This window comes from Aulostomus chinensis, chromosome 24 (genome assembly GCF_037954235.1).
Source record: "Aulostomus chinensis isolate RoL2024-O1b breed Wild chromosome 24, RoL_Achi_v1.0, whole genome shotgun sequence".
NCBI lineage: Eukaryota > Metazoa > Chordata > Actinopteri > Syngnathiformes > Aulostomidae > Aulostomus > Aulostomus chinensis.
The window spans coordinates 8300001-8326069 of NC_141343.1; the positions used below are offsets into that span (position 1 = coordinate 8300001).

Genomic DNA, 26069 nt, shown 5'->3' on the forward strand with positions numbered 1-26069 from the left:
TCCAAGGCGCTCAAACCAGCGCGTCTCTCTGGGGTCTAACCCGATTAAGCAGAGTTGTTTTTTTTTTTTTTGATAATTGTGGTTAAAAAAATGTTTGACTTTTCGACCTTAAAAAAAAAAAAAAAAAAAAAAAACCTGCAAAAAACTTTGCTGGATTTTTTTTTTTTGGGTGACATTTTTTTTTGCTGTGACAAAAAAAAAAAATCACAGGAAACGGCAAAATACGTGATTTTGTGTAAAAATTTCTATTTTTTTCAATCAGTTCCTGATTTCTTTTTGTATTTCAAATTGTAAATTAAAAAAAACCAAAACAGACTCCTGCTGCTTTCTTTGTCGTTTTCGTTGATATGATTGTGGAGTTGATGGCATTTGATGGCTCTCGCGTCAACAAAAATTACACTGTGAGACTTTTTTTGCATTTGCTCACCATTTTGCAATGGAATTTTTTTTTTGTTGTGGAACATTTGCAAGTCCCACCGTTTCTGCGATTTCTTCGTCATCTTTCGTGTTGTTGGCCGATCTCGATCAAGAGACTGAGCTGCAGGATAAATATGGCTGGAAGAGTATTCTTTGCGTGAATATTTTGAATTGGAAACGGTAAACTCGCAAAAACAGGAACCCAAAAAATCGACGCAAGACACAGCGCTGATTGCCGTCATCGATCGTCATTAAATAGACGTTGATGTGTCATTTTAACCCAATAAGAGGCTGACATTTGCAGGCTGAACAGTTCGTTTACGATGAAATACTTTTGTGTCGAGGACGGCAGATCAAGAAATTGCATCGATCTGAACCCCATGAAGATTTAATAATGCCACAATATGTTCTATTAATTCTTGTGGAAGAAGTAACAGAACCTCCACCAACAACACTCATACTAATAACTTTTAACTTTCTGCCAATGGTTGAGAACAGTTCTCAAGATCTAGGATCTATAATTTGATCAATATACCGCATGTTTTTTGGGTTTTGTTTTTTTTTGGTAACATTCATCTTTCCACCAAATCCCATCAGGTTTTTGAGATAACCTGCGTACAATCAAACCCTGGTGATCACATGACCTCCTTAGTGGAGGGTAATAAGGCCACACACTGGAAGAAAATGCTTTTTAATCATGATCCATGACTTTGTTACGCTAACCGCTACCACCATGGCTGTTACTGTCAACATGAGCGAGATCAAAGATGCCACAACGTGACAAACGGGAGCCATTTTGGCTGCACCATTGTGATGTAAAAACATAATACCTGTGTGAAACGCCATTAAACCAACGGCAGCCAGAGCCTACGCAGTCGGCCCTATCCTCCAAGAGGGAAAAAAACTCCAAAACCTCGTTTGATAGAAATCCAGCAAGAACACATCTTATGTTGTGAAAAGCCAAGTCGTCTCTTGATGATTTTTATACGATGTAACAGAACATGCAGCTTGCAATCAGACACCAGCCTCACACGTTCAGATGAACCCATCAAGTAGGACCATAATCCCCTTGTGTTCATTATCGCTGCTGGCTCGGGAAACGCGCCTTGTCCAAGGACTGCCGAGCGCATTCGAGACGGAAAACATTTCTGCAAAAATCCAACGAGGATAAGAAGAAAAAAACAACAACAACAAAAAAACAACAACAACAGAGGCTTGGGTTGAATAACGAAATGCTGCTTGTCAGAGGGCTTATCAATTAGCCTCACTTCATCGTCTCTGTCTGCCCACCTGACTTGTGTTTCTTTTCTTGTTGCAGCTACACAGGGGCTTCCGAGGCAACACTTTGGGAAACCTATTGTTCCTTCATATTCATCATTTTCGCTCCTCCTTTGTCTCCACAACAAAAACAAAATTCTTTCATCTGGAAGGCGCCGTCTCCCGTCTCTCGTCTCCTCAAATGAACTCTGGCTGCGTGAGGTAATCTTTCAGCTGAGCCTCCACATTAGCCTGATTGAATCAATTACAGCGCTGGTTTGTGACTTCAACTTACAGCGAGGTCTTCATACATCACACATGGAAGACTCTGCACTGCAGTCTGCTCCTCTTCATTTTCATTATTCCGCCTCGATCCTCTCCTCCGCCCTGGTCTGCTTGGAAAGTCGTTCTTCCATGTAATTTAAAACAAACAACAGCCAGACACAGATAAGGGCATGACAGGCAGAAAATGATTCTGCTGCCTGCTTCATCTGAGGGAGTCTAGAAAGGTCACCCTCGCCATTGCCAAACCTTGTATTTGTGCCCGTGAGGGGGGAGTGGGGGTGGGCTGGGAGGTAGGGGGGAGGCTGGGACATGGGGCAAGAGGTCACAGAGTGGCTTTGGGTGGTGTGATGCTTTGATCAGGCAGGAAGTCATCCAAAAAAAAAGAGTTTTTTTTAGCTCCTGGATGTGGAGCCAACAGAGCTCTGGGAGGCACCTCAGGCAGAGAGAGGCCAGTTTTGCCCTGCAAAGTATTCAATGACATAACCTAATTCATAATTAAAGAAGGGCTTTATTAAAAAATGAATGTATCATCACATTCAGTGCTCCGTGTCCGTATTTGGGGCCTAGCTAAAGCGCTAAATGCGTCCCGCAATGTCAATGTGTTTATCCATATGTGCACTGGCGAGAAGAGCTACAGTACATTTCTTGGCACGCGACAACAACAAATAAGGAAGTGTGAAAGCACAATCATAGCCAGCATTTGTGCGCTCGATCACTCGGTGATTGTGTGCAAACACGTCTCACCTCAGTTGCACGCCAGAGATGGAAAAATAACATTGAAAAATAAATTAAAGTGCGATTCGAATGTGTGACGTAAACGCGTCAAGAATTGGACCGGACCTCGAGGGAATGTCGACGCTTGCACACGTCTGTCTTAAAACACGGCGCTTTCACCGCTTGGTTTGGTTTGTTTCCACTCTGAGAGAAAAATTCAAACAAGAAACAACAGCCGCCGAACAAACGATCAGCTTCAACTCCTTGCCTGACGTCTCATTCCGTTCCTCCTTCACAGATATCCGTCTGCTGACAACACGATTCCATAAATGTTTAGGTTTTGGTTTGTTTTAGGATCAAAATGAGTTGCAGTGTCAGTGCAGCAATTCTTCCTGACACTTGACACGCAAACTATCACAACTTTATACGTGACATGAATCCACGCATTTCGATAAAATTTCATCTATCTTAAAAACACAAACTAATGAGGCCCAGTGTGACATAACAGCTTCCTCCCACAGTCCAAAGACATCAAGAGGGGACGAGGCTGATTGATACTCTAAATTGACTGTAGGTGTGACTGTGAGTGTGAATGGTTGTCTGTCTCTATGTGTTGGTCCTGTGATGGACTGGTGACCTGTCCAGGGTGAACCCTGCCTCTCGCCTGAAGGCTGATGGGATAGGCCTCCAGAAAATAGATGGATGATGTGATACCAAATAAAATGGTTCCGACACTCATCACTGTAATGTTTGCAAGCAAGGGCCTCCTGCCTGAACCCAGCCTATGAACCCAGAAACCCAGCTGAGTTACTTTCTGTATAATACAGCACCTGAACACAAGAATTGGGTTGGATTTCATAAAATCTCAGCGACTGTAGCTTTGATGTGAATGAAAAACCAAGAAACCATATTTAGTTTTTTAAGTATTAAATGAGTGAGTGGACCTTGAGTTATTACCCTCTTCAAATAAATGTATATTCCCAGTAATTCGACCGAGCCTTCAATATTGTATTCCAGAGGTAATCAGTCAGCCATCACCACTTCTTATTGCAGCATGAATAGTTTGGTGTTGACCAAATAAAATGAGTCAATATCTGCAGACCTTGAAGGAATCATGCAGATACCTACCTTGCTAGCAAGCGGCAAAATGAGACGTGATAAAACGAATGCCCGTCCACATAAATCAAGATGCCCACCGACTTAGAGAGCGAAGAGTGCTGGCAGCCCTCAGATATGTTCGTCTGTGTCCGTTGGAGTTCTCGTAATTACGCCTACGTCGTTGATGCATTGTAAAGAGAATTATTTTGTCATCCATCTTCCAGAGTGACACACACACACACACACACACACACACACACTCATAAGCCATTTAAGTAAATGGTGCACCTGCAGAGCTGATGCAGAGTGAAGGGTGGAGACAGGAAACAGTTTATTGGACTTCAGGATGTCAACTTGATGCAAAGTTTTTAGATGCCACACTTGTAAAAAAAAAAAAAAACCCAAACTAACTCTTCAGCTCCAACAGTGCATTACCTTAATGCATTAAAGGCACTTTAATACCCTGCTTTTACAGTTCATGAAGATGTTCTTGAAACGAGAAGGATGTCAGAGTAGACGCAGGGGGGGTGGGGTGGGGTTTGTGTTCCTGAACTTCATTTGGGTCACACCTGTGAGCTGAACACATTCTTCAAAGTCTCTTTTTTTGTTGTTTACTCTCGCTTTCAGCATTTTACATAAAATTCTCATTGAAAGGCTCAAGGTAAGGGTTGTTCATAGAATGATGGCCGCCCAACAGCTCCCTCTCCCACTCTGATCATCCCTACGGGGCTTTGTACAGGCTGTTTGGCTCATCTTCTGGGGGTGGGGAGGGCTTGATTGATACACAGAAGCGGGGGGTTGTTAAAGCTGCACATGGGTACATCCGTGATCCAGACAGGGTCACCAGTGAACTAAAGGGGGCAGCACTAACAAGCACTTGGATGGTTGAGGTGGGAAGCCTGACCACCTGAGAGTAGCAGAGAGAGAAATAAATAAGGATAATATGGTGAGAGGTGTTTGAAGGCGAGGAGGAGGAGGTGGGTTGGTGGGGTGAGGGCTGGGGTGGGGGGGTGGGCTTGTATTACATATGAGCAGTGGGTCAAAATGTAAGAGACTCACTGAGCTCTCCTTTTTGAGGTTTGAGATTAAAAAAAAGGGGGGATGGGGCATTCTGGGTTTGGGGGCCATGGGCAAACACGGAACCCCTCCCATTTGCAAACTGACGACAGCTTGTGTCAGATGAAGAGACAAACACAAAATATTGGGCGGCGCTGCTCACTTGCCAGAGCTGGATTGATGATGGTGGATCGCATGCAGAAGAGTGTGTATGCCTGTGTGCGACTGTGTGTGATATGGTGGCATAAGCATGTGGCGGGATAGCGACGAGAAAAGAAAACAGAGAAGACAGTCCTTAATTGCCTTTTCAGTCATTAACAGGGTCCCACACCTCATGAAACATTAATTACACCAAGCGCCGCCGAGATAGGGACGCTTAATTAGAAATTATTCACTGCGTGGCGAGAACTGAGCGATAGCATTTCAGCAGCATGTAAAATCGTCCATGTGAGATCTAAAATAAGCGCGGCGAGAATCGGCGCCGACATTATCTCGCTTCCTCTGTCTTGCTTGTCTTGTGAAGTGCTTCTTCCCTTTTTACCTGATAACATGTTGGAGTGAAGTAGGACACGTGTTAACCCTCTGCTTCCATCCCCCACCCCCACCCCCACACCCCACTCCCGCCCCACTCCCTGTGTATCCTATACCTCCTGTGTGGTTCATAAATTATTTACAGACCCCTTTACTCTACCCCCCACAGACGGGATGTAATTGACACGGAGGATCTGTCAATTACCCTAACATCTGGGAGGGACTGATTGGTACATCTCTCCCACTGTAGCCCTTCACCTCTCTACTTCTGACTTGTTTTTAGGGCTGCCTTCAATCTGGCTGGCAGCAATTTAAAAGCCTGGCCGATAATATGACATTAACGCTCTTGATGGGAAATACCCTTGACACTCCCGCCCCCTCCTTGCTGTTCCAAGCGTTTCCCCCTAATCCCCCGCACAACTTGAAAAATGGTCTGCTCTTCCCCTCATCCCAGGTGTATTGATCTTTCGCTCCACCCCAAAACGATCGCCACCACATATTCCAGTTGCGCGCGCATGTGTGTCTGTGTGTGTGAATGTATGTGTGTGTAAAATGTCCTTCCTCTTATAAGATCACACAATGGAGTGGTAATAATGTCACCAGACTGTACCTACGGTAATGGATCGCCCTCTCTGTTACATGCAGGGCTCAGGGCAGAAGTGCTGGCCTTGGGAAATGTCAGGTGAATATCATAGAGTACAGCGAGTGTTAATGGCAACAGATATGAGGTACTGTTCTGATTTTCGTCGAAATGCATCTAAAAATGCGACTGTCTCATCATCAGGGTCCAGACATTCACACGTCGATACACTGGCAACAATAGGTGGCCCCCGCCAGGACTGAAGCATGACGGTGTCCTGAAGAGAGCTGCTACAAAAAAAAAAAAAGGTTGACAAATCAAGAGAAAAGCTGACCATGGACCTAAAAGCAGTCCCAGAGATGGACAGGCGAGTGCCAAAGACCTAAACGTACCCAGCAGCCTCACTGTTGCATTAGAACGATACGGCGGGGGTTCCTATAACGCCACGGAACAAGTCTCGCCCTTCTGACTTCAGAGAGACGCCGAGGAAAGAAGCCCAAGGGGAAAAAAAAAAACAAAAACGTATGTATGATCAGTGTGTGTAAGAAGAACGTTGGTGGAAGTAGAGTTGGGACCAATCAGATCCAAGTCGCTGGAGGCGGTGATATGAATGTAATTCACTCATCGGATGGGAAAATGAAAGACATTATCAAAGGAGCCCAGATCAGGTAGATCACATCCTTCACACTCAAAAACAGAGGAACCACTTCTTAGCTAAAATGGTACGAGTCCTTGTCACTTGGGTACTCATTCAAAAGACATTTATGTGCCCCTTTGTACCCTCAAAAGTACAATACTGGTCATCAGGTGGTCAGAAGTACACCTTTTGATGAGCAGAAAGGGTACAAAATTATGGATGGAGTACACCAAAAAACCTGGACAACCAAAATCATTGTCACTGAATAGTCATGCTGTGTAAGTTTTGTAACCCTGACGGGGGATGGCGGACAAAACAGGTAGATATATATTTCTGCATGTGTCTGGTGAACTCGCGGTTTGATTTTTGGCTTTTTACCGGTGACAGTTTTACCACAGCCAATAGTTGTTTTGGTCAACTGACCGCGGCTGTTTGATCTGTATTCCAACAGCCGTCTGCCGTGTGTGTGTGTGTGTGTGTGTGTGTGTGTGGATACGCACCTCCCCACCCTTGCAGAAACAGCAGGGGCAGAGAAGCGGTCCAACAAAATGAGATGACTCCTTCGTATCAAAAGCTGGCACCAACCACTTCAACACATTTTGTTTGTCTGGAGTCCCGATGGGATTCAGTTGATGCTAAAAAAAAAACTACCAACCTTCGTTACCCAACCCTGTTTGTTTGGATTAATCCTGCATGACACTTTCCCCCTTTTGGAATTGACACGGCCATGCTTGACCGATGAGGTTTCAGTCAAACGACAGCCTAAAGCCCAATTAATTGACCAGTTGAGTAGGAGACTGCAGCTCTAGACATGATCGTCTTTCAAAAGGGTGCAGGCCCAGCAACAAGCATTCGTTCCCTTTCAGGTACAAAGGAGAACTCTTGTTTTATAGTGTGTTGCCTGAGGCTTTGTGGAGTAACTTGTAATCAGCATTGCTTAAGTGCAGTCTACCACTGGACTCATACCCTGTACCATCAGCGTGGAAAGCGGAAGCACTAGCAAGGAGGCTAAAACCACTGGGACTAGCGTCAGCCCCCGGTGGACCTGACTGCTGGCCGCCACAACTCACTCACTGAATTCCGTACGTCATCTCGTACCACATACTTTTCCTGCAAATTCAGTATTCCTTATTTTCATTCACTCCGGGGCAGAATGGAAGATAAGTTCTCATGAAATATTTAGAAGTTCCCTTTTTTTTGTCAACATTCCAACCTTTTGGAGAATACACATATTAACATTGTCAGAAATACAGCCGGGAGAGAGTTCGGGATCAAAGCGAGTCTGGTGTCGACCGACTCTTCAATAATTTCCAGCTCATAAAGTGTGTCGATGCAACTTTGGAGGGAGTCTAGGAACTGCCTACAGAGACACAGAGCCCAGTGAGTCTCCATTACATATTCAGAACTGTTAAGATTTCAGTCTAGACTTGCTCTCTAGGAAAAGTGCCCTGAGATCAACTCTCTTATGATTGGGCTCTATATGAATACATTTAATGGGAGGGGATGAGAATGCAGAGGTGCGTTAGCCGGGCTAATGCCTAGTCGGCATCAATCCTGGAGAGGATTCTCAGCGCAGTGCGAGTGACTGCTGCGTCTCCGTGTTGATGAGATGAAGGTGAATAAAAAAAAACAGCAATCCTCCATGTATGGTGGACAGAATCGCCTCATGAGGCAATAAAGTCTCGCGATTCATGAGAACAAATCATGGAGCCTGGATGAAACTTGGTTTGCCGCACGTTGGGTTCCTGAATGATGACATTGCGGTGCCAACTGTGTGTCAAAATACCCTTTTTAGTAAGAATCCTCATTTGGATGTTGTGCTGCAGAGATATCCTGTCTTCACAAACTCTCACCATTGTCTTTTTAAACGGGCTTTGAGTGAAAGATAATTGTTTGTTGTAAAATATCCTCTAATTCATGAAAGAGAAAGTGTAATGGCAGGATTATCGTCTTCGGTTCTTTTAAGTTTCTTTTCCCACCCTTTCTTCTTTTATCCATTTTTTTTCTGGTTTGATTTTAGGTATTTTACTCTGTCAGTTTGTGTGGGGTTTTTTTTTGTGGGTTTTTTTAAAATCACTTTTGTTCCAAACATAATGTACTTAATCTATTTATTGTATCATCAAAAACAGGCCTTGAACAAAAAACGAATGTCCCAATTATTGATAGCCAAAGCGGATACAGACTAAATGTTTATAAAAAGGAGGAGGGCTTTGATTTTATGGGCTTATTTTTCTTTCTGGCCACACTTCCAAACAGCCGGCTAGCTTATCTTAGCGGGAAGACTGGAAAGAGGGGAAGATGATTTGATTTGGGCAATGTCTGTATCGCAGCACCTGATTAAAATTCTACATCGCCGCGACCTAATGGAGACCAAACAGGCAGAACTGAAACCAGGCTCTCTGTTTCCAGTCTTGACTCCAAGCTAAGTAAACCGACTTTCTGGCTGTAGCCTGATAGTCCCCAGACGGATATGTTCAAGGTGCCTATCCTCTCATCCAACTCTAATAAACTCATCATGGACTAACCTCCTTCTCTCCCCACCTTGAAATATAAATCAAATTCTTTTCTTTTCCCTTCTTCTTCTTATTAACAATATAGGTGGGTATAAATATCACAAGACCTCAGGAGCAGCAGGTTCCTTTCATCTCAATTGAAGGAGCTTCAAAGAGCCTCAGTGGTTAAAGAAGCACCCTTACCTGCTCTTCAGATGCTGGATGCTCCCGAGACACTTGAAGCGACCGTTTACCATGATCGCCATGCGTGTGCACAACGCTTCACACTCCTCCATACTGAAAAAGAGACGGAGCAAAAACAAAAACAAAACAGGTGGTAAACAAGACATCCCTTTTTTTTTGTGGAGGGGCAAAGTTGAGATTTCAGGAATTTTCGTCATGTCTGCCTGTGCTGCTTCATCATTCCAAAATGTGCTTGAGGCAAAAAGGTAAGAACAGATATCAGAAACCTCTTTTATTCAGGGTAGAAGCCAAACCCTTTCAGACTATCAATTTGTGGTATTTTGGTGGATTAATTCTCCACTGATTTACTGAGACATTTGCACAGTCACAGTTTGGGTGAGAGCATTTCTTCATGTCAATTGTGACACTTTAATGTATGGCTAAAGTGGGAATTTGAAGAAGGAAGCGACTCTGTGGCTGTTATCACACCGTTTTTACTCTGTCGATGTTGTGCTCCAGCATTTGCGGTGAGCTACAAGCTATGAAGCCTTCCTGAGGAATGCTGCAGTAAGGATGATGACTTTGTAAAAACCTGGTGAATGCGCCGCTTAACAAAACCCGAGCACCTGGTCACGTCATGGACGACTGGGTGCAGCACATTGCCTGGGACAACAAATGCTTTTCTTTCTCGGCTGAATGCTGCGCACGTCATGAAGAAGATATTCCAAATCAAACAGCTGATTCGCATGCACTGCCAAACAAAACAGGCAATTTGCAAACAAGAAATGAACATGAGGCAATTGCTCAATGTTCTTTCGTGACATGGGCCATCACGTTTTAAAGCGAAACCTCACCTAAAATGGTTTTTTGTTTTTTTTCTCTCCTGCATCACTTCTGTGTCTCCAGAATGCAGACAGAGCCGGACACGTGTCTTGAGCTTTAAGCTACTGGTAGCCACCAACAGCAAAAGTGCTGAGGGAAGGAAGTGTTGTAGTTTGTTTTTCGCTCAAAGTCAAATTACCGAGCATAAGGCTGAATAAAGAAGATGTGGATTATGCCAGATTATGCACTTGGGTTTTTAAATCAAAATTTTTGGACAGTTTTGTTTGTGTTTTGTTGCAGTGGCTGCTGTTAGTCATCCAGTAGCTTCCGGCTAAATATATGCGGCTGGCTCTGTCTGCACTCTGGAGTCACAAAGAAGTGATGCGGGAGCTTAAAAATGTGACCGGTTGACATGAGCCCAAGACACCAATTGGTGAAGGGAATACTTGGACGAAGTACTGCTTTAAAATTCCGCCCAGAAAAAAAAAAAAAAAAAAATTAAGGCGTCTAATTTGCTTCCTGACCGTGTCCAAAACTGGCCAACAAAACTGAATAAAAAGTTGGGAAAACTAAACTTTGCTTGAGGAAGTCCTGGATAATGAAAAGACTCCAGCACTGATATTGACAATTTCTCTCTTCATGGAGGGAAAAAAGCGGCAGTTGGTCAATATGCCCTCAAGCTTCATGAAAGCTTTATAGCAGCCAGTGTGTTGCTGCCAGCCGATACTAACAGCCGCGTAGGAAACAATACCTTTTAACTAAAGTCCAACTTGAACCAATTAAAGTCATATTAACGGCTCACACGGACAATGTTTTTTGCTCTTCCGTCTCTATTGACAGACCACTAGATAGAAGGTGATGGAGCACCTGTGTGACGTGAGAATGACAGAGCGTCCCTCTTTGATGACGCTCAGGATGCAGTCCCACAGGAAGCGGCGGGCTTTGGGGTCCATCCCTGTGGTCGGCTCATCCTGCAACAGAAAACTTCCAGTGTATTTAACCGCGGCGCGTTATTAAGGATGGAGCGGAGCATGGTGGCGCAGGACAGAGTCTGTGCGTGTGACCTACAGATTTATGGAAAAACTCAACTGAAAACAAAACAACACAAAACAATGAAGGGCTGCCAATGAGCAACTTCAAAAACTTATCAGATCTGAACCAAATGAACCTGTATGGAGGACTCGTAGCCTAAATCTCCAAAAGTTAAGCAAAGCATTAATTCATTAATTACATGTTTATTTGTTTTACTCAGAAACTCAACACCATTTTTAGCTCCTACTTTTTTCAAAATCCCATGCAGAAGTGCTTTTTAAGGAAAGTAAAAATGGACCATTCTTACACATAACAAAATAAAAAAATTAACAAAATTAAGACATCAAAACTTAGCCGGCAGGGATAATGGAACACAACACAGTTTGTTTTCTTACTCTAAACAAGACCAAAGCAACTTTACAGTTTCCCAAACATCTCGACTCCTTCCTGCCTTTGGATCTTTGTTAAAAGCAACAGCGCGGTTTCCGTAGGCACAATATCATCAGCTCTGTCTGATGACTTTGTCTCAAGGAACAAGGGCCAGGATTTCAGGGTCCCGGTGTCACGAATATCCGGTCCCAAGCTTCCTTGTTCTGTCCGTCGCTTTGAGTATCGCGTGAATTGTTGAAAGAAGCCGAATACGAGCCGACTGTTTCAAAAGTAGCCAGCTTGCTCTCAGTTAATGGTTTAAAATCACGACAAGAGCTTTATAAATCGCAAGACTAGAGCCATTTTCCCGACCTTGCATGACGTGCCATGTATTCTGTCTCTCCATGCGGACTATTTCCATGGACGTGATTGAGGCCAGCTCCAACATGATGACTCAAACAGAAACCAGAAGCTTCCCTGACCAGATGTTATCTCCCTTGCCTACAGATTCTATACTTAAACGCAGAATCTGTTCGTAGAGATTATCCTCCACACATTAGTACCGTATGAGTAGTAATAGATGGCCAGCTGGTGAGATTTCCAGCGCTAATCACTAAAATCTTGGGAGGGGCTGCAACGCAATCGCTCGGTTTCCCATGTGTGCAAAAGCAAAAATGCCCACATAATAAAAATGTAGCAGTGAATGGAAGCGGAACTCAAAGTGCTCGACTTTCCACGGCTGTCCAAGACGTCTCGCGAATTTTCATGTGAAACGATGCCAGTCAGTCATTGCCACGTCACAAATTACAGGGAAAGTGGACACCACTGAAACCATCATAACTTCAACTGGACAGTGGACTGCATCGTACCTTCCAAAATCCTCTTCGGTGCTCTCGCTGGGCTTGTATTTGGGCCATCAAAAAAAAAAATTCTACGTTGGCACACAAACTCAGGAATTGAGTCGCGCCTTTTTTAAACATTCATGTCTTTCCCAGTATTGTGTCTCAGGTACTCCAATCGAAATATGTAAACACACGTGTAACAGAGGAAGCACTAGGATATAAATAAAACATGATTTTATATATATAGGGAAATAGAGACTATAGGTGATGTCTGGGCGAATTGTGCAACCCAAAAGGCAAAAAAAACATGCATAATGGAGACACATACTGAGGCACACACTCCAAAACAAGAGCTACACACACGTACAGACTTCCTGTCTTTTTCCTCAGGGCTAGTCTGTCCATGCATGATTAGAGAGGGTGACAGTACTCAGTCCATCAGCTGGGTTCGTTCCAGGCTCGCTCTTCCCTCACTAGCAGAATCCTGCGGATCCCATGGGGAGCTTCCATCACCGTGCCCAATATGTCCCTGCGCAAAAACCCCAACGTGGCATCGCCTCAAGGCCGCCTGGGCTCCGTGGGCAGGCACACAATACTGAAGCTGACACTCAACACATTATCCCACACCCTCAAAGCGAAGGCTGGTTTGGCACAGTCGAGTAAATAAGGGGTTTGGGATGGTGCAGCATGATCTGACACAGAGACCGCAAATGGTTTAAGAGATTAGTCTTTAAACGTAATTTATTATGGTTATCTCATTACAGGACTATTTTTGTTAGTGGAAGCATAATCGGATGGACCGTACTCTTATCTTGGGATATAATACATTTAAGGGCAGCGCTTAGTTTAAGTACTCCTGCTTAGTGGACGTTATGCAGTTGCTGGAAAAAAAAGTGCAGAAATATTAATGAAAGTCTGATGACATTTATAGACGAGGAGCCCCCGGTGTGACTTCAGGTCATTAAAAAAATTTCCATCATAATATCATGGACACGGCTTCCTATTACGCGTTAAAAGCCGCTCTATTGAAAGCGTGCGAGGCGGTGTATTCTGAGCCATGCCTTAATTAACTTCAATCAGTCAGAAAACACTTTTGCTCTTAATTCTAAGCCCCGATGAATTGACATTTAATATGTGCAAACACAGTCTATGCGCACCACGTTTTCCCCAAGAAATTGGTTCTTTTGTGTGTGTGTGTGTGTGTGTGTGTGTGGGGGGGGGGGGGGGGTGGAGTGAATTAAAACAGGACCCCTGAAATATCCCCAGCATCTCATGCAGACGTCATGTACACGCAATCCTTTGGGGAAAGGATTTTTAGCTTGATTCTGCGCTATCCATTTCTATTTTTACACTTAAGTCCGTCTTCATTCAGTCTGCTCTTTCCAAATGTCCATGCAGCATCAATATTGATTCAATGTACTACACTGTTAAGTCCTAATTAGAGCCGCAGGGTATCTCGCCCCCCCCCCCCCCCCCCCCCCCAACGTACAACAGAACAGCAGAACAGTAATGTTGTATCTTACCAGGAAGACCACTGGAGGACAGCCAATCAAAGCTATCGCTGTAGAGAGTTTGCGCTTGTTCCCACCGCTGTAGGTACCTGCGGACTTGGAGGAATATTTGACCAGCCCCAGTTTCTGGATCCCCCACTCGGCCACCTTTAGGAAACAGAATTGATAGTGTCAAGAAGAGAGCTCACATCATTACCATGGTGGGTTCAATGATGGATGACTTGGGGCTCAACTATTTTTCGAGCAGCTTTTTGTAGCAGGGCGGAAGATGGCTCAAGTACCCGCTCCTCACACTTCTTAACCTGGCTTGCATGCTTGCGTGTTCCATGCCAAATGGATGCGAGATTTTCGTCACTTTAGTGGACAAACTCAACTGCCCCGCGATGTGTTTTGTTTGTAAACTGGACCAAAAAAAAAGAAAAAGAAAAAGAAAAGAGAACAAAAGATTTGACTGATTTGGATACCAAGTTATAAAAATTAAAGGCAAAAAAAAAAAAAACCTTACCGTGGATTCCGAACTGTTGCGATAGCATTTTATGCAAATAACTTGCGGAATCTAAACCACAGTGCAAAACAAAAGGTGTTCAGGAGAACACGTATCTGCACCTAGGAGTCGACATCGATAGCAAATTTGAGCTCAGTGTCATCAGCGTACGTTCATACATTTTCTTCACAACCGCCAAAATAGTAGGTCTTCTGGATCGAGAACACGCGACAAATGATTTCCGACATGTTCGTCAGTCAACCGGCTCACACGGACTCAGGGAATAGGAGCAAAACTCATCGAATGACATGTCCAGAATTACCACCAATAGCCATATCCTGACAATGACCTTGGAGAATATCCAGGGTCTATTATTTGATCAGGATCATTTCCAAATGTTAATTTTCAAGATATTAGACACACGCTGGTGATTACAGAATCACCCTGGTGAAATAACGAGCACATTTATGGGTATTTCCAGGATAAATCCTTTTTAACAACTAAAAAGAGAAGTAATTATGCTTTGAAAACAGGATATACCATGGAACTGATTACGCTGGTTAGGCTATTCTGAACAAAGCTCAAGTCCTGCTTTTGAGTTCTGTGTCTTTCAAGGCCAAACCAGGACAGCTGGCGTAGCAGCGAGACCCTAATCATAGGATACTTTACTTCTCTCTGCTTTTTCAACATGGCCTCTTCAAACAGCAGCAATCAGCAGCCTCATCAAAGCGCCAATTTCCACCAGGACTCGATGGGTCTGTTTTTATCACAGGGGCAGGCTTACGGGACAAACACTGCCTGCACTTCCATTGAGAAATATTTGTTCACCCCCGATGCAGATGGAGTTGCATGTGAGCTCCGTATTGATTGACAACTGCAGAAAAACGCTAGCAATGCAGGACAACGGTCCCCTCGCACAGCAGCTGAGAGATCAAAGCTTTGGCGTCCGGTCTGAACCTACGGTCGCTGCCAGCCTCTACCGCTTTTGATCTTGCTGTTTTAGAGCAGGGTGGTGCGAGAGCAGTGCTTGGGAGGCCTCGTAGGGCCGGCCACACCACTGGGCATGGTGAATAATGGAGAGCTATAACCCACAGCTGCTGCTTCTCTTCCAGCGGCCATTTTCCATTATGTATGGCTTCTCCCACTGAGGTTGTCTATCACTTGGACGTGTGCTTCGACTTGCCCTACATGCATTTCAGAAGTAAACTATTTCGATGGTGTAAATTAAAAAGAAACCCCCCCAAAAAAATAAACAGAGGAAATAAACATGTCATGAATGAGAGAACATATTTTTTCATATTCTACTTGCTTGACAGCTAATCTATAACCAGCATGATATAGCACTTCACAGCATAACCATGAGTGAATAATGAGTTGTACAAGGACTTGAGTGGGTTACCATGGCGACCTCTTTTCTGGACTCCACGTAACCTGGCGTAAAACTCCAGATGCTCTCGTCCTGTCAGCAGGTCATTAATAGCGTCAAACTGGGACAGTAGCACGTGTTCTGGTGCACGTCCTCATCTCGGTGCGTATGCTAGGTGTTGGGGGGGGGGGGGGATCAGTGTTAGTGATGACACATCTGAAGATATTTTAAATGCATTACAAGAAAAGTGAGCATGACAGGGAATATAGAATGAAAGCAGAAAGCAGACTCACACATTTAGGTCCACTGCATTTCAAGGGAGGATTAAAATGGATTTACTCCAAAATGATTAATCAAAAACTCAAAAATTCTTAAAATAGAAACAGACGTATTGAGGTTAACCCAATACAGAAGAGAAGAGAAGAGACGAGAAGAGAGAGTGGTGCAGGTGCTTTAATGGGGACCCCAAACCTGACAGAGGGCCGCGCCTTTCGCTGTTGTTTCGTGTCTCTTTCACTTACGATTTGCTGTTGGAGCTGAAATATTTTGTTCACACTGCAACAACAGATTCACAAATGATATGTTCTCACAAAACTACAGCACACAATACATTTAAAAAAAAAAGAGGACCCGAGACTTCTTGGCCTTGTCCCATGGTTTAAAATTCTAGCGCATGCGATCTCAAATAACTGCTCCGTTATAGAAATTAGAAGCTGACGCTTAAAAGGGTTCATGCGGGCTCAGGTACACGGCCAACCATGTTCCACCTCTTCCTTTGCCGTATATGTTTGATGATATTAGACCCATTATTTTCCCTTCTACAATCTTATTTTCCTGCAGCAGTGGACATCCTCGGGGAGGAGGGGGTTGAATATGATGTGATAAGTCTGAAGGCTGGGACTGAGCTGAGCGGTTTCCTGATCTGATGTCGTGTTTGGTTCCGGCTCTGATTAAACCTCTTGATAAGAAGTCAGTAAAACAACCAACCCCTGCTTTGCGGGGACTCTTTCCACTCCTGACTCGTTTGGTCGGGATCAGCCTGAAAACTCCACAAGTCCGACCTCAAAGTACCAGGTTTGAAACCTTCAGTCCCAACAATTCTTCTCTGTGGTCCTCCTGAAACACCAGATGAGGCCGAGCTAACGAAATCACTGCGGTTCACAAAAGGATGGCTGCAGTTGGGGAGAAGAGAGACCGAGTGTACTTATCAACACAGCAATCTTTAATTATTACAGTCTTTTCTGTCCAGTCGTTTTGTTTTTTTTTCAGTAAAAGTGCCAAAAATAATCACAATCTGCTGCTGTTGTTGTCTGGTTTTAAACAGAGAGACATTTTCCCTGAAAAAAAAATTGCTTCTTTTTCGAACACTTCTCCATCAGACGGTTCATAACCAGTAAGCGGACCTGATGGAAACTGGAGCGATTCACCCGCTGATGAAGACAAAAAAACAAAATTGCCGACAGGTGTGAAAGGCCTCTTGAATCCCGCCACTTTCTGTGCCGGTGTCATGAACTCGTTATCGACAACACATTTATGAACTTTTACATTTGATCAAACAATACACACGAAAAATGTACTTTTCTGTTTAACTGATACGTTGTCCGTCCCCCCCCCCCCCCCCATTTTCAAAATACCTACGATCACTTTTGAAAACTTTATAGCAGAATACGACTTTTCACATTCTTTGTTTAGCATATTGAACAGCTTATCCCTTACGTGATTCCAATGCTGAGCTGAAATATAAACTTAACATAAAACATAATCTTAAAACTACAAACTACTAAACCCCCCCCCCCCCGCCCATCTAATCTAATCCAATACCATCTCATTTAAACCAATCACAACCAACTCTGCTCAAACTCACATGGGCCAGTGTATTTTTAGCATGCTAGCTTTCCTCTTCGCATGTTGCACGCACAATAGACAGAGCACATAAAAACTACAGTTTAAAAGATTGTGCATCCTTCTCCTCTCTGACATTCTTGTTGATGATGCACAGAAAAGCGTAATGAGCTGAAAAAGCGGCGTGGGCGTCGTTACATCTGTTTTTCCCTCTCTATTCTCTCCTCTCTTCCCCTAAAGGTCTCTGAGATGCTTCTTTGATCTCTGTTCTCCACATTAATCAACATTAACACTGCTGTGTTAGGACACGCTCTATTCAGCTCTCCGTCTTTGTCGAACACAAAGTCAATTAGCAACAAGTCTAGCAACCGCCTGTGACGCAGAACCAACCGCAGCTAGCACTGAAGCGTGCTGGATGTGTTGCTCAGAGACAACTGCACAGGCAAAGGAATGCTGGTGTTTGTTCTAAAAATAAGAAAGCTTTCCCTCCCTCAAGTGCGTCTCTACCATTGGTGTCAAGTTTTTTTTTTTTTTTGGGGGGGGGGGGGTTGCACTTACAAAGATTTCTTCTGACTTTCGACTGTATGTTAGAGACCAAAAAAACCCAAACCAAAACAAAAAAAAACGGAGAAAGGTACAGGGCGAGGATGTCAAAGGAATCAGATATGTGCCAGAAGTAGAAGAAAGAGGGAGCAGAGAATATCTGTGGGCAGACATGACAGACAGAATGTACAAGATATCCTAGCTACCTAGCCAGGAAAAACAAAGATTGAAGGTATGTGAGATGTGTTCCGCAGACCAAGACTAAGCTTGAAGAAGGTGTGAGGTTTTTAAAGCCCCTCAGCTCCGTCCCCATCTGCGCAGCCTTCTTGGGTGGTTAATTATGATGAGTTACTGGCGCGCTTGTGGGAGTTAGCGGCTCACCTGTACCCATTTAGGAAGGCCTCCCCACTGGAGACTGGGATGTCTCCTGTCAGCATCTTAAATGTGGTGGTTTTCCCAGCTCCGTTGATTCCCAGCAAGCCGAACACTGGAGACGATGGAGAGTTCTGTGAGCAAACCTGTATTCTGCTGATAGCTTGAGTTTGTTTGGTTTTTTTCCTTGTGTTTCATGCAGAGTTACAGTAACATTTTGTTTAGTTTCCAGAACTCTCATGGAGGGGAGGAGAACATTCTCTGAATACAATATATTAATGTTTTGTGGAAATATATATATTTTTTGGACATTCTTCTTGAAGCACTTTTAGCCTTTGTCGCGCTAGTGAAGGAACGGGGAAACTTTATGGTGTTACCAAGTTAAATTAGGAAGTACCCTTCTGTAGATGGATGCTGTAATACCAGATGAACACCTGCGATCACAATTCAGGATGGCTGCTCGACGCATTAACGGTGTTAGCACTTCAACAGTACACTGCTTTTTAACACTTGCTTTTAAATTGTATCTAGAATCTTTTAAGGATGTTATAAATGATGTTAGAGAAGAGAAACGGTTACATCTGCAACTTTCTGAGGATGATAAATGTCCTAAAAATGTTGAGACTAAAATATTTCTGTAAAACTTATGGATAATGTTGCGAGGAAGCGCCATTTGCATACAGAGAAAGGGACTATTAGCCTTGACGGTTTATCCACAAACTGAATATGTGTTTGCTGCGAAGATAATAAACAATCAATCGAGTTCCCATAACTTCTTCAGTGTTGAATAAACTGATTTTTTTTTTTTAATATTTGTGCACGATATCGACAACCAAACACTTTCTCCTTCCCGAACCTGGAACAACAAACAGCAGGCTCTCCTCTTTGTTCCCCCGCTGACTTTACATCCCGCTTGAGGACACACGAGAGCACGTCGCATCTACAGTGCCATGCGTTGGCCCGAGCGGCCTTGGGTGCTCCGGTATCAATATTTGATTTCTCTCATTCATTGATCTGCTTGTTTGTGATTCGTTCTTGTGAATGCATAGAAGAGTGCTAAGCTGCATGTAAATAATGCATGGAAATGCAGTGTGTGATCAGCAGAGTCAGAATATTCCACTGGCATTTACACTGGGCTTTGGGTAAACAGCAGCAGAGAGGATTGATACCTTCGTGAAGCCAACGAAGCACGGGAGCCTGTCAGTACTGGAGATTAGGACCAAGTCTTCCAGTGCTACAATGGGTACGTGTCATGCACATGGGTTAGAAATATGGGGAGCTTCCAAAAAAGTTGGTGTGTTCCTTTATGTTAAGTGAAGACCAACTTTTTCGGAAACTCCTGTATTCGCCATGGGGGCGGTAAGGACCAGAGAGATGAGCCGACCGCTAGATAGCTTAGCACAATGAACGGTGGTGGGTGAGATGTGTTAGCATACCCCCGTCAAAAGTCATCAAAGACTTTATCTGCATTCACATAAATGTTGTGCATAACATGTATCATGTATAAACAATTTGAAACTACAAGATGTAAACATTTTTGAAAGCTGACACACTGCAGCTGGAACTACATAACGACTGGGGGCTTTGATTCGCCCCTAAAAAGCTTCAGCTAACAAACATGTATGCTGACGACGATAAGAGCGACTGCTGCTACATACTGTGGCTGATGTAAGAGGGGACGACGACCTCAGGACATACCAAGATCCTGAACGTGGTCTATTTGATAACTTCTGATGGAGGTGTGCGAAAAGTTCCCATCCACTACCATGCTAAGCTAACAGGCAGGTAGCTGGTCTCTAGCTACCTGCTGCACGCACAGAGGAGAGTCGGGTCTTTATCTTTTTGGCTCGCTCCAGGCAGGATGGCAAATCTGAGCATTTCCCAAAAAAGTTTGCATGTTCCTTTAACATCTCCTAATGCCTTTGCTCCAGAGATGTTTCCACTAAGCTCTTCTTGATGCCTGCACCCACCCACCCACACACACACACTGGCAATATGGTAAAGAAAGCAAAAAATAAAAAATAAGGAGATTATTGCTCCTCCTTCTACCACCTCCCCCTAACAGTGCTTGGAAGATATTTTGATTTGATGCAGTGAAAGGCGAAGCTGAGCAGAAATCAAATCTACAGAGTGAAAAATCAAAGCCCGCACAGAAACCGGCACTGCCTCATACTCTCATGTGTCAATATTTTGTAAATATTATCATCCAAGATTCAGATTTGAGTTGAATTTCAGTCCATTTATGACGGATGAGTCCTGAAAATCAAATGTGAAAGGCCTCTCATGCAGACAAGAAGCGAATACTATACGCCGTTATGAGCTCGAAAAAGGTGCTTGTGGGCTTCAGTAGCAGTTGGCTCACCTCTGCAGCAGGTACGCCCACACATAGCCTGTCCACAGCAGGGGTGCTCTTCCGAGGGTATACCTGCAGGGAGCCGACACAAAAATGAATCAAGCAGCCAGCCAGAGAAAGAGAGAGGTGGCAGGAGGCAGAGGAAGAGCAGACGGGGGAGAGAGATAGCACGAGAGGATGGCGGGAGAAAAAATATGGAGCGATAGGCGAGAGCAGCGGGGAAGAGGTGAGATAGAAGGAGCAGGTGGAGGCGAGAGGGAGAGTGAAGGAACTCATTTTAATAAGGGAGGGTAATTTGCAACATTTAGAGTGAGCCAGATGGAGAAGGCAAAGGGAAAAAAAGGAGGAGACACAGGCAGGAGAGAGAGAGAGGACAAGGCAGTGACACTGCTCAGGTGGAAATCTGGAACCTTCAATAACCTTCGACGCTCAAATACGTCACCATATGTTTCATATCATGACCTCATGGGTCTCTTATCGCACCTTTGTGGTTCATTTAGTAGTCCATTAAACTAATTACAGAACAGGGCTGGACGCAACAGGTCTCACAAGCATGAATACATTATAAATGAACTCAACAGGTTAAGGGCAAAAATTCTGGGTCCCAAATAAAAAGGACAACACCTTGATAGGCTTCAAACACTCATGACTTGGTTGTCACGGTGACCGGAACTAGTCACACACAGCCTGTGCCGTGATGGTTCTGCGTTTGCTTTAAATGCAACTCATGGCCCGGAGACGGACAGCATTGGTCTTCTTCCTGTCACAAACACGCGAGCTGCATCTGTTTTGGTGTTGAGGTACGTTGTCAATCCTCGGCAGGTGACTGGACGAACTGTCCGTCCATCGAAGGCGAACTTCAACCAATCAGATCGACAAACCGAAGCAAGTCGGTAAGGAGACCGATTTTTGGATCAAGAAAAGCTGTCAGAAATACTTCACAAGTTCTGATATTCATCCGCTCAACCTGTTTATCCACATTTGTCGTCATCGTACATACTTAGGGTTTGATGAGTCACTCAGACAGGACCAGAGAGCAATGCTGGGGCCTTGCATTTTTTTTTTTTCCAATGATCAGAGTGTTTTTTTCTTGTGAGGAGGGTTTGGAAACACGGTGGATGGAGAACCCAACCAACATGAAGGAAATGCTAAAGTTATCTCTCCTTCATACATGGAGGAAATGGCGCTCTGAAGGGATATTTACAGGTTTTTGCTTCGATATCAACAGTTAGCCGAGATGCTAACTTTGTCTGTCTGAGGGTTGGTGCAGAGCAGGTCGTATCCAGTACAGTTAACACACCTCAAAGTTCCAAGGTGGTCAAAAAAAAAAAATGCTTGAAGGCACCATAAAACAAAATGAAAACTCGTGCCTGGGTGACAATCCTGTGTGGGTTTTTTTTGTTGGTTGTTTTTTACCGTCAGCAAAACAGGTCATTTGATTGGACCACCAATTTCAAAATACTTACCAGTTTAACTTTATCCACTAATATTCGCTTAACCATATTTGGTGTTTAGCTTGTAGCATTTAGCTTGCAGCATTTAGCTTGTAGCATTGAGCATTTGTACGTTTTGAGAACTCCTTTCATGATCGATGTGGACATCAGAAGCTTGATAACTACACAAATATCCTGGCGATCCATCAGTTTATGGAGTTCATTCTTCACCGAAGTAGCAGCGCCAACTTTACCTTCCTCGAAAATGCAACCAGTATCAAAATATAAACGAGACCCCTGGAAGATATAGAATCCCATCTCTTCAGATAAAGATGAGGCAGAAACCTCCCACATCCTGATTGTGAGTCGGTATCCTGCTAAGATCATGTAGCAACAAGGGGGAGGAGAAGGTGCTTGATGTTTCTCCACATTTTCACTTGGAAACTTTCCGCGCCGCATCCACCTCTCTGCTCTCTCTCTCTCTCGCTGACCGACTTCATCCATGCACATTTGCATTCAAGTCCACATCGTCAGAAACTCTCACCAGAGGTGGTAAAGAAACCTGCACTTCAAGTGAACAGGATTTTGTTGAGATCTGAGTGCCAAAGAAAGAAATAAAAAATACAAGAAAACATTTGTCCAAATTTGGTATTTAGAGCATGATGTATTTTTCTTCATCCAAGTTTGTGTAAGGGTTTGATGTGCTGCTGAATTCTGAAAGCAGAGCTGTCTTTCACACGTTCATTTTTTTTGTTGTTGCTGCTGACAGTTAAGGTAGTATGAGCTCAGAATCAAGGACGGCACTTTGTCCCTTTTGCATTATGAGAGGGTGACGGCTGCTGGCTGGTTTTCTCTTTTCTTTTTCAAAGTTGAAATCAAAGTTATCCACAAGTGTTCACGCGCTTGTACGATGGTGTCAGACACCGAACATCCATTAAAAATCCAGAGAGGTGGCGGCATGTTTCTTTTCTATGAGGGAGACAGATGCTGCATAGAATCTCAAGGCAAAATATCAACCGCGAACGCAGTCATCCCAGCTGTATCATGGAGGCTAGCAGGACAAACATGAATACATAACTGCCACTTCAAGCCTGACAAACAATGACACTGCATTACTGTAGATGGCACACAAAAAGAACTCCATAAAAGCAGAAGTTGTAGAGATCTGTCATTCTTTCAGGCCCATCTGGCAGCTGCACTCAGTACTTATCAACCTGGATTTGTATACTACTTTTTAGTGATCGTTTGCGGCGCTAAAGCTACATCAAAGCGCCACGTATGGAGGAAGGCAATTAAAGGATAATCCCCATCCTCTGACTCAAGCGCCGCGGCAGCTGTCACGATAAGGAAGACGTTTTATCAGACCAGACACTTCAGAGAATGGGATGGCAGCGGTTGCATAAACTGGGAAAAAAATACAGATTTAGGTTGAGGGGGGAAAAAAAAACTGTCACGCAACATCCTGCTGGTCCAAATTTGATCATGTGAACACGTTTTAAACTGGATTTTTTTTCAAACACTTTCAATTAAACTAGTTAAACTGCGATATATATTTTGTTTCCTGGTTTATGTCATCAACCCACTTTCGCAGCCATGCCGTTGCATTTTCAGCTTGCAGTGAAATGTCTTGATGGATGGTCACATACGATCGTCCCCCTTATTGGGTCTGTATAAACGCACAACTGGGCTGGATGCAGTCACATGTGGAACTGCAGCAGGGGCCCCTGTGCTGGGACAGTGGCACTGCTTGCGAGGCCTGATGGTGCGGCCTTGACTTTCTCTCCAGCGCCAAATCTGTAGGTGAGCATTTTCCAAATTTATGCATTTCCAAATTAAGACTCTCACCAATGAGCCCCTCGTCTTTTCCTCTGTGCCACCGTGTCGTTTTTCATTTGGGAAAATCTTCATTTTAGATCGATTGTCATGAAATTCACGGTCCACTCAGGACGAATTATTTGCACTTTGGTGATTCCCCCAACGACAGCAAATTTGACTTCATCCGAATTGTTTGTTCATGGATAAATATGGGAATAAACTGGGATGCTAATGATTAACGAACGCTAACACAACCAAACATCAAAACATGCGGTTTCTGTAGATGAGTGGGTTTCACATTCAGCGTAACAAACAGCAGGCCTGGGTGACAATGATGTCCACCCAGGTGTCATGTCGCCCTGCGTGCATATCAGAGCCATAAAGCCCAAAAATAGACGTTACAACAGTACCCATAGATGAATGTTAATGATGTCCTTTACCTGTGAAGACCAATGCCTGATGGGAGTTGGATTTAATGGGTTTGTTACACAGTGACTTCATCAACTATTGCTGACTGGAAAGTGACAGAATATCTCATATTAACAACCTCACGAGTCCAAATTGTCTTTTCTCATTCCCTGAGTTGTGTCCACAACCTGCCATGTCATAAACACAAGTTCCATTTGAAGGCAGCAATACGGAGTCAACTGAGCCGTGAGCATCGCTGCAGTGGGCACTCAGCAGTTGCTGGCTAACTTTAGCATTTAGCTCCACATAAATCAGCTTCAAAGATTTAATGGCGTGTCTGCGGGGTGCACATCCCGAACCTGCAACCGTCCTCTTCAGGGAAGGGTCGTCTTTTCAACACTACTTTAGCGACAAAAGACTTCCAAACATTTATTCATGAAGCCTAAGTACCAGCGGCAACATGACAGTTCTTACAAATAGGGCTGTACCCGTGTGTGGAAGAATGTCAACCTGAAACTCGTCAGTGTTCTTAATTTCAACAGCCTTCACAAGAAACTTTCAGCTTAGCGAGTCACTGGAATGTTGAACTGACAGTGCTGGGTCAAGGAAACGCTCACAGGTGGAAAGGGTCATCATCGATTGGGGTGCAGACGCTAATGCAGCAGCTAAGTGGAGGCAAGCAGGTGGGGCGCATTGCAAAGCGGGGAAAAGGGAAGGGGAGGGGCGAGAATCTGACACATGAGTGATGTGCTGTCAATCGCTTCGGAGGAACGCTGAGATTTATGACAGGGCCCCGCCTGTGGCGCGTGGCCACTGAAGTCGCGGGCATCATTGATCAATTTTGTTATCTGGAGCCCAAATGGATGGAGCACAGCTGTGTTGGGAGTCAATGAGGGCACTGACGGAAGAATCCCGATGCCGTCTGCTACGGCTCTGCTGGTCTGGTGTCGTAATGAGCCACTGTGTCTCATCTCAAAGAAATATTAGCAAGCGTTTAGGTGCAGGTGAACAATGTCTGAGCAGCAACTGGATCTTATGTACTCCGATACAGTTGTACAGCCCGGTAAACATGCACGTTCGTGTTTTCTCTATATTCCAAAAGCATTTCTACAACCTGCCACACCTTTTCAACTAAGGATACTATTTGTGCTCACGGTTGTATAAGCCAACACTTGTTTGGTAATTATCCAAGGAGACGTGAAGCCTATTTGCACCCCTGAGCAATGAGCTAATGATGAAGTGAGGTAAGACTGAGGGAGGACGAAGTAAAAAAGATGTTAGATGGTGCTGTTGTTGGCACTGGCTGCTGCGGTGTCACTATGCTGCTGTGCCACCCGCAGGGAGGGAACATCTGCCGAGGGAAGCGTTCGAAGTGTTAATCTCAGCGGTTTTGCGGCGCACCGTCGCAGTGTGCTTTGCTTCACCTACTGCGACGACGGGGAGGCCAACTGTAGAAACGCTGGACCAATATTGACCCTCTTATTGATCCCTTGTTGGTCTGACAGCATTTGAGTATCTGAGAAGGATGGCGGAATGAATTTTTATGTTTTGCAGCCTTTTGTCGGGTTAATCTAACGCCTGACAGCTCCTGAGCTCCTGCGGTCCATGACCACAAGAGGGTTGGTCA

General features: G+C 44.2%; 1 protein-coding gene across 1 annotated transcript in view; it reads right to left on the reverse strand.

Moving 5' to 3' along the window:
- LOC147238630 (phospholipid-transporting ATPase ABCA1) overlaps positions 1-26069 on the reverse strand; it is a 165041-nt gene that overhangs the window by 18994 nt on the left and 119978 nt on the right. Inside the window, 8 exon segments of the mRNA XM_086198248.1 lie at positions 9272-9364; positions 10940-11043; positions 13839-13973; positions 15660-15799; positions 15802-15831; positions 15834-15847; positions 18443-18548; positions 20738-20858. Coding sequence (XP_086054374.1) covers positions 9272-9364; positions 10940-11043; positions 13839-13973; positions 15660-15799; positions 15802-15831; positions 15834-15847; positions 18443-18548; positions 20738-20858 — 743 coding nt within the window.